General features: G+C 40.9%; 1 protein-coding gene across 3 annotated transcripts in view; it reads left to right on the top strand.

Moving 5' to 3' along the window:
• The window catches only part of LOC132395562 (polypeptide N-acetylgalactosaminyltransferase 15-like), a 78576-nt gene that overhangs the window by 39704 nt on the left and 23354 nt on the right, over positions 1-15518 (top strand). For all 3 annotated transcript variants that reach the window (XM_059972353.1, XM_059972351.1, XM_059972352.1), the window contains exon 5: positions 10792-10909. In XM_059972353.1, the coding sequence (XP_059828336.1) occupies positions 10792-10909 (118 nt within the window). The remainder of the gene's footprint in view (positions 1-10791; positions 10910-15518) is intronic.

The following is a 15518-nucleotide window of genomic DNA, read 5'->3' as shown; positions in this document are numbered from 1 at the left end:
ATGAAGCAATGATGGAAGTTCACCATGCCTAAAATCTCCTGTGGTTTTTTTGTAGTATGGAGGATGGGAAATCCATGAAAGAGGCTACTTTTGTTGGGAGAGGAAACCTTCTGTGGTGATGTGATGGTCGAGAAAGTCAATGTTTGTTAACCCATTCTGGAATTTAGCAGGGTTAATAATCAACCTGTGTTGGCTTAAGCGGTCAAGAAGTGTGTGGAGATAAGATACGAGTTTGGATTTGGATGCTGGATCCCACGGTGTTCACAGATCTCCGATGTTCTGATGCACTGGCACTGTCAAAGCTGCAAGGCAGTCAGTCGGCACTTCCTAGCATTTGTACCAGAGTAAGCGTGGTAAAAACACAGACTCGGCATTATCTGTTTTGCAGAATTAGTAGTCTGTTTTGCATGCTTACGTTGGGACCCTCGCTGACCGGACTTATTGACAAAAGAGGAGGAATTATGCACTGCTGCCTGTAGATGATCAGCCATTTCCGCAAGCTCCTATAGGCTTTAATGGATGCATTAGGAGTTGTAATCGAGAGTTCTTTATAAATCAAACAAGGATGGTGATTTCCCAGGAGAGACAGCACATGGTCCATTAGCTCTGAGGGCTTACCATCACCAAGGATAGGCAAGGAGAGTAACTGTTTGGCATGCTCAGACTCCAATCATCCAAAAATCTGTAAAAGGTGAGCTTTCAGCGATCGGTATTTATCGTGTTCAGGCGGGTGTTCTAGTAGCCTCACCACTCTTGCAGCCATGGAGTTTCCGAGCAACACTATCACATATTACAGCACGATAGAAACGGTGTGTCAGAAAGGCAATCTCATGATAATCATTGCGGATTTTAACATGAAAGTGAATTGGGACCTCAGAGAGAATTTGTAGAATGTCTAAGGGGTGGCTTTTTAGAACAGCTTGTTGTTGAGCCCAGTAGGGGATTGGCTGTGTTGGATTGGGTGTCGTGTAATGATCCGGACATAAGAGAGCTTAAGGTTAAGGAACCCTTAGGAATATGATCACAATGCGAGGAGTGATTGATAAGTTCGTGGCCTAAGGTAGAAGGAGTCAATTTTAGAAACGTAGCACATTTATTTTTCAACATAGTCCCCTCCTACATGTACACACTTAGTCCAGCGGTCGTGGAGCATACAGAAGTGGACCACAGCAGGGGTGATCAATAAGTTCGAGGCTTAAGATAGAAGGAGATGAGTAATTAACTTCAAACTTTCTGCATTATCACTCAAAGAGTTGAACTGCACATGCATGTAACAAGGGCGTCTTGGACCTCCAGGTGGTCTACAGCAGGGGTGATTGATAAGTTTGTGGCCTAAGGTAGAAGGAGATGAGTTATACAGCTTTTGTTACATGCACATGCAGCTCAACTCTTTGAGTGAAAATGCAGAAAGTTTGAAGTTAATAACTCATCTCCTTCTACCTTGGGCCACGAACTTATCAATCACCCATGCTGCGAACCACTTCTGAAGGTCCGAGACACCGATTTCTACAAAGAAGGGATGCGTATGCTCCGTGACCACTGGACTAAGTGTGCAAATGTAGGAAGAATAAATGTGCTAGGTTTTCTAAAATTGACTTCTTCTACCCTAGGCCACAAACTTATCAATCACCCCTCGTATGATAAGAGTTTATATTGAAATTTGAGAGGGAAAAAGATAAAACCCAATGAGTCAGTATTTCAGTGGAATAAAGGAAATTACAATGGCATGAGAGGGGAACTGGCTGAAGTTGACTGGAAAGGGACATTTGCAGGAAGGACAGCAGAGCAGCAATGGCTGGAGTTTCTGTAGAAAAATGAGGGAAGTGCAAGACAGATATATTCCAAATAAGAAGTAATTTTCAAAGGGAAGAAGGACACTACCGTGGCTGACAAGTGAAGTCAGAGCCAAAGTAAAGGCAAACGAGAGGCATACAAGGAAGCCAGAGCTGGTGGGAAGGTAAAGGATTGGGAAGCTTTAAAAACTTGCAGAAGGAAACTAAGAAGGTCATTAGGAAGGAAAAGATGAATTATGAAAGGAAGCTGGTGACTAACATCAAATAAGATACTAAAAGATTTTTAAGTATAAAAGAGTAAAAGAGAGTCGAGGGTATAGGACCATATAGGACCAATACAAAATGACGATGAAGATATTGTAATGAGAAACACCGAGATGGCAGAGGAACTGAATGCGTATTTTGCATCAGTCTTCACAGAAGAAGACATCTGGAGTATACCTGACATTCAAGACTGTCAGGGAAGTGAAGTTTGTGCGTTGAAAATTACAACTGAGAAGGTGCTCAGGAAGCTTAATGGTCTGAGGGTGGATAAATATCCTGGACCTGGTGGAATGCACCCTTGGGTACTGAAGGAAGTAGCTGGAGAGATTGTGGAGGCATTAACGATGATCTTTCAAGAATCAATAGATTCTGGCATTGTACCAGATGACTGGAAAATTTCAAATGTAACTCCACTATTTAAGGAGGCTGGGAGGCAGTAGAAAGGAAACTATAGACCTGTTAGCCTGACATCAGAGGTTGGGAAATTGTTGGAATTGATTGTTAGGGATGAGATTACGGAGTACCTGTAGGCACATGTCAAGATAGGCCGAAGCCAGCATGGATTTGTGAAAGGAAAATCATGTCTGATGAATCTTATAGAATTTTTTGAGGATGTAACTAGTAGAGTGGATTGGGGAGAACCAGTGGATGTGGTATATTTGGATTTTCAAAAGGCTTTTGACAAGGTCCCACACAGGAGATTAGTGTGCAAACTTAAAGCACATGGTATTGGGGATACGGTATTGATATGGTTAGAGAATTGGTTGGCAGACAGGAAGCAAAGAGTGGGAGTAAATGGGACCTTTTCAGAATGGCAGGCACTGACTAGTGGGGTACCACAAGGCTCAGTGCTGGGACCCCCGTTGTTTACAATATATATTAATGATTTAGACGAGGGAATTAAATGCAGCATCTCCAAGTTTGCGGATGACACGAAGCTGGGCGGCAGTGTTAGCTGTGAGGAGGATGCTAAGAGGATTCAGGGTGACTTGGATAGGTTAGGTGAGTGGGCAAATTCATGGCAGATGCAATTTAATGTGGATAAATGTGAGGTTATCCACTTTGGTTGCAAGAACAGGAAAACAGATTATTATCTGAATGGTGGCTGATTAGGAAAAGGGGAGGTGCAACGAGATCTGGGTGTCATTGTACACCAATCATTGAAAGTGGGCATGCAGGTACAGCAGGCGGTGAAAAAGGCAAATGGTATGTTGGCATTCATAGCAAGAGGATTTGAGTACAGGAGCAGGGAGGTTCTACTGCAGTTGTACGAGGCCTTGGTGAGACCACAGCTGGAGTATTGTGTGCAGTTTTGGTTCCCCTAATCTGAGGAAAGGCACTCTTGCCATAGAGGGAGTACAAAGAAGGTTCACCAGATTGATTCCTGGGATGACAGGACTTTCATATTGTTACGTATTCAGGCAACAATAAATATATGAGTTCGGCAAGTGTTTCTTATAACAAACAACACGTTTATTAAACACAGAAAACAAACCCCCCCCAAAAGTAAACAAACACTAACTTAACCGGAACCACACTGCGGTGCGGCAGCCCAAACAGTTCTTAAAGCGATATTGCAAAAACAGTTCTTTAAAGTGGTATTGCCAAAAGTTCGATATGCTCACAGTCCATTTAAAAGGAGAGACTTTATAAGACGATTCAAATTCTCTTTCATGTCGCTTGCTTCGATCCCCGATGTCGAACTTCCCACGAATAATTTACAAAACAGAACAGCTTAAAGGCACTGACCTTTTCTCCCTCACTACTTTCAATCCTTTCTGGTTAAACCCAGGGATTAACACGAAGATAATCAACGAAATCCTTCCAAATAAGGATCAAACAAAGGTCGCCCCCGTTTCACCATAGAAAGCAATTCTCCTCGATCTTTAACTTCCGAACTTCGATCTTCACTCTCTACTAATTTCCTCGAACTAGCAGAATCGTAAAGAACCTGCTGGCAATGACCTTTTAAACTTTAGGCTTTAGATAAAAACTTCATCCTTCAACTAAACTGCGTCATCACTTAAAACACGCAGTGGCATGAAGTCAACCTGGCAAATCCAGCCACGAATTGCCCCTCCTCACAGGGTGGGGTCTACCTTTTATAACCTGTAAAAAAAACCTGTCACATGATCGCTACCGGCGGGAAAATGACTTCACTCCACCATCACAAGACCATCACCTCAAGTCCAGTATAGCTTCAACCCCAGTCACGTGACAAGGGCACCACTGTCATGTGTCACGAGTAGGTAACAATATGAAGAAAGACTGGATCAACTAGGCTTATACTCACTGGAATTTAGAAGGATGAGGGGGGATCTTATTGAAATGAATAAAATTCTAAAGGGATTGGACAGGCTAGATGCAGGAAGATTGTTTCTGATGTTGGGGAAGTCCAGAACGAGGGGTCACAGTTTAAGGATAAAGGGGAAGTCTTTTAGGACCAAGATGAGGAAAAACTTCTTCACACAGAGAGTGGTAAATCTGTGGAATTCTCTGCCACAGGAAACAGTTGAGGCCAGTCCATTGGCTATACTTAAGAGGGAATTAGAAATGTCCCTTGTGGCTAAAGGGATCAGCGGGTATGGAGAGAAAACAGCTACAAGGTTCTGAGTTGGATGATCAGCCATGATCTTACTGAATGGCAGTGCAGGCTTGAAGGGTCGAATGGCCTACTCCTGCACCTATTTTCTATGTTTCTATTTCCTGAAAGTGAAATCCTGCCTGACAAACCTATTGCAATTCTTGGAGGAAATTACAAGCAGGGTAGACAAAGGAGATGCAGTAGGCGTGGCGTACGGATTTTCAGAAGGCCCTTGACAAGGTGCTGCACATGAGGCTGCTTAGCAAGATAAGATCCCATGGAATTACAGGGAAGTTACTAACGTGGGTGGAGCATTGGCTGGTTGGCAGAAAACAGAGAGTGGGAATAAAAGGATCCTATTCTGGCTGTTTGCCGGTTACCAACAGTGTTCCACAAGGGTTGGTGTTGGGAGGAGTGGGTAGTGTTGAGGAAGCAGAGAACCTTTAGAGAGACTTAGATAGTTTAGGGGAATGGGCAAAGAAGTGGAGAGAATTCAAAATGCAGAGATGCAAAGGGACTTGGGAGTCCTTGTGCAAGATATCTTAAAGGTTAACCTCCAGGTTGAGTCAGTGGTGAAGAAGGCAAATGCAAAGTTGCCATTCATTTCTCAAGGTATAGAATATAAGAGCAGGGATGTGATGGAGAGGCTCTATAAGGCCCTCATGAGACCACACTTGGAGTATTGCGTGCAGTTTTGGGCTCCTTATTTTAGAAAGAATACACTGACATTGGAGAGGGTTCAGAGAAAATTCACAAGAATGATTCCCGGAATGAAAGGGTTACCCAATGAGGAACGTGTGGCAGGTCTTGGGCTGTATTCCTTGGAGTTCAGGAGAATGAGGGGGGATCTTGTAGAAATGTTCCAAATGTTAAAAGGTTTGAACAGATTAGATATGGCAAAGTTATTTCCCATGGTAGGGGTTTCTAGGACAAGAGGGCACAACTTCAGGATTGAAGGACGTCCACTTAGAACAGAGATGTGGGGAAATTACTTTAGTCAGAGGGTGGTAAATCTGTAGAATTTGTTGCCTTGAGCAGCTGTGGAGGCCAAGTCACTGGGTGTATTTAAGGCAAAGATAGATAGGTTCTTGATTAGCCAGGGCATCAAAGGGTATGGGGAGAAGGTAGGGGAGTGGGGGTGACTAGAAGAATTGGATCAGCCCATGTTTGAATGGCAGAGCAGACTTGATGGGCCAAATGGCCTACTTCTGCTTCCATATCCTATGGTCTTACAGTAGAATTTGATGTGGTCCACAGTGATTTCTTGCAGTGCAAATTGGGCCTCAGTTTGTACAAACCAAGTGATGGCATTTTGCTCCCAAAACTCTAGCAATTTCAAAGCAACTATGTTGGCCAACATGTTCGATAACTCTGGAATCATCTAAAGCATCAAGTTCACCAATGTAGGTTTTCGTAAATAAAGTGATGTGAGGTGCTTTAAGTTTAAGAAAAAGCTGTAACTGCCCATTTATTGAACTCCAAACATTGAACACAAAGCATGGTAAAACCACTTTATGTAATTACGTATTCACGTCAGACTCGCCTCTTAAGATGAACCCCAGCTCAATGGTGATGGTTCTGAATTCTGTACATTGCCATCGATTACCTTACTGTACATACCCATTGATGATGACTCGGAAGGGGTTGTAGAGGCCTGCGAGGGGCCTGGGAAGGTTAACCTTTCCCATCTTGATGGCCGTCAACCAGTGGAACTGCAGAGGGTGTTTGCTGATTTTCTACAGCTGTTCCAGCAGAGACCTGGGCTGACAAAGGTCCTAAAGCTTCCCATTAGGATCAGAACTGACCAGGGTTCAGTATGCTAACTCTGCTACAGAGTGCCAGAGCAATGTACAGGGGCCTAAAAGGTAAAACTTGGACCATGTTAGAGCTGGGAGTCATCAAGCCTTCAAATAGTGAGTGGGGCAGTCCCATTGCGATCATCCCCAAGAAGGGTGGCACCTGAGGGTATGTATTGATGTCCAGAAGTTGAATGCCATTTCTTTTTTAATGCTTATTCTCTGCCCCACATTGATGACTTACTAGGAAGGATTTGGTGAGCAAACTACATTACTACACTGGACCTATGTAAAGGCTACTGGCAGGTTCTCTAGATGATCAATCAAAACCCCTGACTGTCTTCCGCATGCCCCTGGGTCTGTTTCAGCTTACCGTGATGTACCAGAAACATTCCAGCAGCTGATGGACCAGGGTCTCCAGGCTGTCAGGTCTGCAGTGTGGCCTACCTAGATGATGTGGTCAGAACACCTGAACCATCCATGCAGGGTTTTGCTAGTATCCCCCTCGATCTACAAAAATGCGAGAGGACAAAACGGGAAACCAAATACCTTGGCTACCAGTTGGGACATGGAGAGGTTCAAGCACAGGTGGACAAAGTGGAAGCAATCCTCAACCTCACACCAAGAGAGACTCCCTGATGAATCTAGGCTTGAATCTTCAACTGCCTATTCCCCTCCAAAGATGCTGTCTGATTGCTGAGTTTCCCCAGGTCTTTGCTTGTGTTGCTCAAAATTCTCAGCAGCTTCAGAATCTCTCGTGTTTAGGAGCTCTATTGTTTGTTATGCCCAAAAGTCCCCTATTTAATTTTACACTTCATGAAATTTCATTAAGATCACCAATGCAATCAGCTTCAAGTAAAATAGATTCTGGGTTGCCTGGAATTAAAAAAATAAATGTGCACGGTTTAATTTCTAAGTTTATGAGTATATTTTTAAAGTATTTTTTCTATTACCCAGAATAGAAAATAGCATGCAAAACCAGTATAACATGAGGGATCTATCAAATCTTAACCCATACATGGGGAATAATAGTCTCAGAATATTTATATATAGCTAATGTAGCAAGGATTCTGTCCGGATGCTGCTGAATCCATTGCATCAAATAACCATTATCCTTCCCTCAATTTACATTCTCCCTCTGGCAAGAAGGATAATTCAAAAAAATGTTTTGAGAAAGAACTGAAGCAATAAGACCCTCATCTAAAACTGCAATCAACTCCGACGGGGAGGGTAGAATAAAGAAAGTTGTTTGGAACCGGGCTGTTCTGTGTTATGTCTAGTTTAATGCTGACAATGAATGAATCAAAGGTTTCAAAGGTACATTTAATGTCACAGAAATATATAAATATACATCCTGAAATTCTTTTTCTTCACAACCATTCACAAAAACAAAGGAGTGCCCCAAAGAATGAATGACAGTTAAATGTTAGAACCCCAAAGACCACACATAAACAGCAGCAAAGCAACAACCCCCCCACCAGCAAAAAAAGCATCTGCACCACCTACCGAGCACTCAAGCGTACAGCAAATCATTAATAAAGACACAGACTTGCAGTTCCCCAAAAACTACTCGTTCACCCAGTAATTCGACATACCCCAGGCTTTCTCTCTTCCTAATAAGAGAAAAAGAGTTGTCTCCATTTCACAGCAAGAGGGGAGACATAACAAATAACTCGCTGATTTAGCATGTTAAAAGTCTGTTGCGTCACTTTTTCCAAGCTCTGTGCCCAAAGAACTTGGGTCTCTGGACACACAACCAGCAACCAGCTTGCTGCTTTCGATCTTCTGTCTCCCACGACATACTGGTTTCCTGTGGCGGCACCGACCTGAAGTCCGCCCACCTCCAGAGCCATGAAATCCCGGAACCCTGAAGGCTCACTGGTCTTCTAGGCCGCATCCTTGGTATATCTAAAAGCGGCCAGTCGTGAGACCCCGAGAGCAGGTCCCATTCCTGCAAAGGACCGAAGTCAACGTGTAACTCCAGGCCAGGGTCTTCAAAAGAACCCTGAAAGGGAAAAATAGAGGTAATAAAGATGGAAATAGAGCTGTTTCTGAAGATGCAAGCAAAGGAGTTGCTGTTAGGCACCATCATCTCCTAAGCTCCACCCCCTTTCTGGGTTAAAATGGAGGTTAAAATAGACAAAAATTATGTAAATTAATAATACTCCCCTAACAAATTTAGGACGTACTCAGGTTGATTGTCTGTCTTATTCCTCAATGTCAAAGTCGAGTTTTTTGTCATATGCACAAGTAGAATGAAAACATACTTGCAGCAGCATCACAGGCATACATGTAAACAACGTTCTCAAAAAAAATATAAAGACTATTTTTATAGGAAAGAACACAATTAGTCAGACCGAGGGATTCAAGTCAGACTGCCAGACTGGGTTCAGAAGAGCTGACGTGGGTGCAGACCTGCTTCTCAGAGGTACCAGAGTTGGTGTGAAGGCGGTATGTAGTGAAACTGTAACAATCTTGGATGTTCCTTTTGCAATCGCAAGACCTTGTTGGACATTGATTGTCACAGGCCTGCTTCCCTTGCTGGTGATGAGACAGGCAGCAAGGCAGCAGTGTCGCCTTGGTTGTTGTGAGGACTTGGCCTCAAGCCGCAGGCTTGTGTGGTGTTCAGGCTCAGCTGGGTGTGGCCTCTCCTGTTGGTGCTGCCCTCCAGTGTTGGATCAGTGGAATTACAGGCTGGTCTGCCAGCTGCCAGGAGGCATCAATTTGCAGTTCTTGTCGCTCAGGGTCCTGGACTAAAATGTGTTTTCTGACGTGACTATGTTCATTTTTTTTCTTTCTTGTTACTTTGAACGTGTGTGTATGTTTTTGCACCTTGACCTCAGAGGAAAACAGTCTCATTCGGCTGTATTCATGTATGATTTGAATGACAATTAAACTCGATTTGATTGATACTGTAGATGTGAACTTACCACTATTCAGGACATTTACAAAGGCAGGTGTGTAAAAAGGTCCTGAAGGACGATTGGGGACCCAAGTCACCCCAACCACAAACTGTTCCAGCTGCTACTATCTGGGAAATGGTACCACAGCATCATTAAAAGCCAAGGCCAATAGGCTCTGGGACAGCTTCTTCTACTAGTGCATCAGCCTGATTAATTAATGTTGATAAAATTGTATTTCTGTGTTAAAATGACTACCCTGTTGTATGTACTATTTATTAAAATTACTATTAATTGCACATTGCGCATTTAGACGGAAACATAACATAACGATTCTTACTTCTCCTGTATATGAAGGTTGTAAGTAATAAAGTCATCAAGTCAATTGACAAAATAAGCAAATTGCATTTCAATGCAAAGTGATCAAAGCATTGCTAACTCTAGTGATTAGGGTAGGTTTATTCCAGAACTGAATGGTTGTGGGAAAGAGTTGTTCTTGAACCTGGGATATGGGATTCCAAGCTTTTGTGCCTCCTGCCTGATGGTAGCTGCAAGAAGATGCCATAGCCCTGATGGTGGGGATCTTTGTGAGGGACATTGGCTTTTGAGGCAGCACCTCCTGCAGATAATACCGATGGTGTAGACGAATGTGCCCACAATGAATTGGGCAGAGTCCACTACTTTTTGCAGCATCTTACATTCCTGCACCTTTGAACTGCTATACCAGAGAATAATGCAACCAGTCAGGACATTTGAAACACTTTATAACTTTGTTGAAGTGTTTAGTGATTAGCCAAACCCACCTTAATTTCCTCAGAAAGTAAAGACACAAATTGCTTTCCTCGTAATTGCATCTATATATCCAGCCGAAGAGAGGTAATCCGTTAGATCAATACCAAGGAATTTAAATTTGCCAACCTCTCCACCACCCTTCTCCCTCAGTATAGACATTCGTGCTCTACTCCCGATGTCAGCAAAGAGTTGTTTAGTTTTACTGATGTTGATTGTGAGGTTGTTGTTGCAATACCACTCAACCATTTGTCCTATCGTACTCAGTAAGGAGACCATCACTACATATATCTCATCCCAAAACAGTGGTGTCATCTGTGAATTTATATATTGGAGCTGTGCTTAGCCACATAATTATGTGTGTATAGAGAGTAAAGCAGGGAGGTAAGCACACTGCCTAGATGTAAACCTGTTTTGATGATTATCAAGGAGGACGTGTTACCAATACTCATTGACTGAGGTCTAGTGATGAGGACATTGAGTCTCCAGTTTCAGAGGGAGGTATGGGGGCCAGCTCTTGAAGTTTAATGATTAGTTAGGATAGTACGATTGTGTTGAATGCCAAACGTCAGCCTGATGTACAAGCTCCTGTTGGTGCGGAACAGAATAATAAGCAAGAGAAATCGCATCCAATTGATTACTTACTACAATTGCTCTTGTTTCAGGAGCCCGGCAATATCTGGAGGTGTACTGGGAATCAATCGACATTACTTTCAAAATATTGGTGCTTATGATCCTGGAATGCTGATTGGGGGACTTGAAAATGTGGAACTCTCTCTCAGGGTAAGGATCTTAGCAGCCTGTTGGACCTTCAAGACAGACACATTGACCTTTTAGCGGACTGATCTGCTTACACATTTTTCTTACTGCAGCAGCTACCATATTTTTGATTTAGCGAGACTCTCTGGACATTGCCTTGCATCTTAGAGTACTTTGTATTGAATTATGGGTAGTTTCTGTACAGCAAATTCAAGCCTATTTATAGTAACTAATTCCAAGAAATTGGACCAATTAGTTAATTAGATTTTTTAAATCTGCAAATAGGACATGAATACTTTTAAACCAGGGTTAGATCTCACTAATAATAATTTCTGGGTAAAATGGCAACCTTTGAGGAAATAGCCTAGGCCCACCAATGTTCTATTCATCTTAGCACATGCTGTGTCTACAATACTCTTAATAGCATACCTTTATCTACTGTACATATCTCTCTCTCCCCCTCCCTCTCCTACACCCCTCTCTTTCTCTCTCCCTCCCTCTTTTCCTTCCTTTCCCACTGTTTTTTTGCAGTATCTCACAGGTCTACCATGTGGGCTAGACACACGTGTCATTAGTATACACAAATATTTTTGAATGTTAACCATCCTAATGGTCTTTATAATTTGTTTTTAACTAATGTCACAATTATCTGCAGGAGATCTAATTGGGCATTAGCTCTGCAAGCAGAATCTCTGCAAACAAATCAGTTTCTAGGCCTTTGAAACTGATGGGCTCAATATAAAGTTGTAGGTTAGCAATGAAATCTGGTATTTTATAAATCCCATTTGGCAGGAATAAATCCTTCCTGTAGTTTGCCATTGCAGACTGAATATAGAGTATCTTTGTGTCCATTGCATTAATGGAATAAAACTGAGCCAACATCACAAATTATCGACTTGCAGAAGAAATAACCCACCTTATTCACTCACATAATACATTGTAAAGTGACCTATCAAAGGACTTATACAATATTTTCCCAATGATGAGCCCAGACCACTGGATTATTCAGCTCTATGGCACTCTGTTTTGCATTAATTTAATTAAATCTCAAAGGAATTGAATCCCATGTTTTTGCAGAAAAATGGTTAACAGATTCAATTTAATTTCTTCTCAGTCTTCACCCACGTTCTATTCCCACTCTCATGTATTGCTGGCATTATGTTAGATTGAATTTTCTTACATGAATTTCCACATCCAATACGCAGGGCTTGTCTTGTTTCCTTTAGTAACAAAAGACAGCAAGACATAAGTAACTATCTTGAGCTTTTGTCTGTATTGATTTCTTGCCAGTAATACTGATCTTAACTCTAAGATTGTGTAAGTAAAAGCTCTGCAAATTATATCCATGTACACACAAGTAAGAACATATTATAGATTTTGTTTGACATTTAAAAATTAAACTCATGCTGAAATTAAACTCAACTTGTGGAATTAATTTAATTTTGAAGTATTTTCTAAGCTTCCTTTCTAGGTGTTATCCCTATCCAATTCTTTCTCTAAGCCTCCAAGGCTAGGAAAATTGACTTCAGTTCATTGTATCAAAATTGATAAAACCTTTGTTGTCAAACACAAGTACATGTATTCAGTTGCAGTGCTACATTTATTTAACTCACAGTTGGACGTCACTCAAGCTAAGTAAACACCTGAAAATAGTAAATCACTGATTATGCTCCCTGTCTATGTTTTACATTAGCTTCTAGGGAATTTGCTGCAAAAACTGGCAATAACATTATTTAACATGTGAATCTTGATTAAACCAGATGTTGCGATTCCATTAGTAGTCTGGAATATTTTGTGTCACTTAATCCCTATTTAGAGTCTTCTATTATAAAATAATTTGCCATTTCCCATGTTTGTATCATGGATGTAATGATAAGGTTATAGGCTAAATCATGCTAACTATGTTTGATGGTTCCAAAGGAAACCCATCAGTATTTAGCTGCTTCCCAAACCTGAAGGCATTTGACCCGCTTTGCAGTCTTTGCCTTGTTCAGTAATGGAAAGAGCATGGCGTTCATGCAGAACAGTATAACCCTCTAGCCAGTCCTTACATGGAGTAATCTCTACTACACTAATCACCACGCTATAGGAAGTATCTGATCATACGTTTCTGAGGATGTTACCAAGGATGGAGAATTGTTTTTATGAAGTGAGACTAATGAGGGAGCACTGTTTTTCATGGAAGAATTGGAATTATGGGGATATTGAAGTGTACAAGATTGTGTGAAGCCTAGACAGAGTGAAGAGGAACAACCATTTTCCTTTAGGTCAATAACAAGGAGCATCAATTATGGTGGAAGGGACAGAAGGAAACTTGAGGAAATTTTTTTTAGGAATGTTGAGTATTCTAAAGGGTATTTAACCCTCATCAAAATTACCTGAGAGACTACATGAATCACAGGAATCTATAAAGCTGCAGACAGGTCAGAGAAGCAGTGTTAATCTAAATAGCTTTTCTTTGATTACCAAGGACATTAGGGATAGAGGTGAGAGTTGGAGAGGGAGAAGGTTGCTTGGCCTTGTGCCATTTGTGAGTTTGTGCAATTCAATGGAATTCATCTTGCTCCTGTACCTAACTTCAATTAGTCTACATGGAAGTAAGATCATAAAATCTATAAAACAGGCTTCAGATTCAATATCATATGTATTACCTTATTGGGTAAACTATGTTAACTTTAATAGAGAATTTTAACATTTTGATTGATTGTAATAGGGTGCATAAGGTAAGATTATTTCCTCAAGAGGAAAATTGGGAAAATGAGATATCAATTTAAACTATCATGAAGAGAAGATGGAGAGAGGTGTGAAGATTTATTTTAAATCTGAAATACATGAAACATTGGCACCAGTATAAGGCCAGATAAACTAATATAGGGAAATCTTTAAGCTTTGAAGACACCATGAATTCGTTTTCAGTTATTCTAAAGAAAGTGCTGGTGAGGCCATTTCTGTACAATAATGATTCATGATTGGGCACATAACCCAAAACTTATATTCAGGAAGTAAGATCCAAGGAATTAACCTGATAAATCAATTCAAATTTAAATGCACTGAAATAAGTAGAATATTTTAATAAGAGAATATGTTGGATATAATTATCAATGTCATAGATAAGTTATCTACCTAGTCAGAATTAAGATATAAATAACTCCGTGTTTTATACTTTTCTATCCATTACTCTGTATTCAGTGACATCTGCTTCACAGATTTATGCTGAACTTGAAAGTACAGCAATAATTAAAGGACAGGTTTTTTTTTCCTGATGCACCTTTTTCCCTGACAAGAGAATATAGGTTTAATTTATTCAGCTATCACTGTCTTTGTCATGGAACATGGCCACAGAGACTAGAGCAGCCTCCAGTGAGAGAGGGAAAATAAAGTCTGTCACAATTGAGCCTAATTGTGTGCTTACAATTTTTCAACAGAAGTTTCCAGGTCATACCCATATTGAGATCTTTCTGCCATCATCCTAAAAATACTGGTTCTTATTCTGACAGTCTAACTGTGAATATTAAATTATCATTCATAAATAATTGATCAGTAGTACTGGCAATGAATTTACCCTTAACCCTAAGGACAAGCTGCTAGTAGAGTGTGCTACTCGGCCTAAAATATTGTGATGTAAGAAAAATAACACTAGCAAGTTAGAATAATTCACTTAACTAATATGAAGAGCTGTTAACAGATGAATCCAGGCTCAGATGAACACACATTTTGAAAAATTTGTAATTGAATTGATGATTTGGTTTTAACATAAATTGTGAAAACTAAATCTCCATTTACTAAATGTTGTTATAACGGTGAAATGATAAGCTTAAACATGGCAGAGGTATTACTACTGCTTTTGAGCCTCAGGTCTGTTTGATGATTTATTTACGAGCAGAAGATGATTGAAGTAAGCTAGGTGTAATTGTAATGCTTGAAAAATCAAAACCTTCTGATTTGGAAATGTGAAATAGAAACATAGAAATCTACAGTACATTACAGGCCCTTCAGCCACAATGTTGTACCAACCATGTAACCTACTCTAGAAGCTGCCTAGGATTTCTCTACCACATAGCCCTCTAATTTTCTAAGCTCCACACACCTATCCAAGGGTCTCTTAAAAGACCCTATTGTATCTGACTCTACCACCTTCACTGGCAGTGCATTCCATGCACCAACCAACCTCTGTGTGAAACACTTACCTCTGACATCCCCCTTGTACCTACTTCCAAGCACCATAAAACTATGCCCCCTCGTATTAGCCATTTCAGCCTTGGGAAAAAGCTCCGGCTAGCCACACGATCAATGCCTCTCATCATCTTATACATCTTTTATCAGGTCACCTCTCATCCTCTGTCCCTCCAAGGAGAAAAGGCTGAGTTCACTCAACCTATTCTCACGAGGCACACTATCCAATCCAAACAAAATCCTTGTAAATTTCCTCTGCACTCTCTCAATAGTATAAAATTACTGGAGTGATTTGGCAGATTAGGTAGTATCTGCAGAGAAATAGAGATAACTTGCAGCAAGTGACCTTCAAGCAGTACCAGTGCTATTATTGTAAAATATTTGCAGTGGTAGATGGCTGGATGCAGAGATTATTATCATATGAAATAGTGCTGTGCATATTTAAAAGAAAATTCATTTA

The sequence above is a fragment of the Hypanus sabinus genome, chromosome 6 (assembly GCF_030144855.1).
Source record: "Hypanus sabinus isolate sHypSab1 chromosome 6, sHypSab1.hap1, whole genome shotgun sequence".
Taxonomy (NCBI): domain Eukaryota; kingdom Metazoa; phylum Chordata; class Chondrichthyes; order Myliobatiformes; family Dasyatidae; genus Hypanus; species Hypanus sabinus.
Note: the sequence above shows the minus strand (reverse complement) of the source record. Positions and strands in the feature narration are given on the sequence as shown.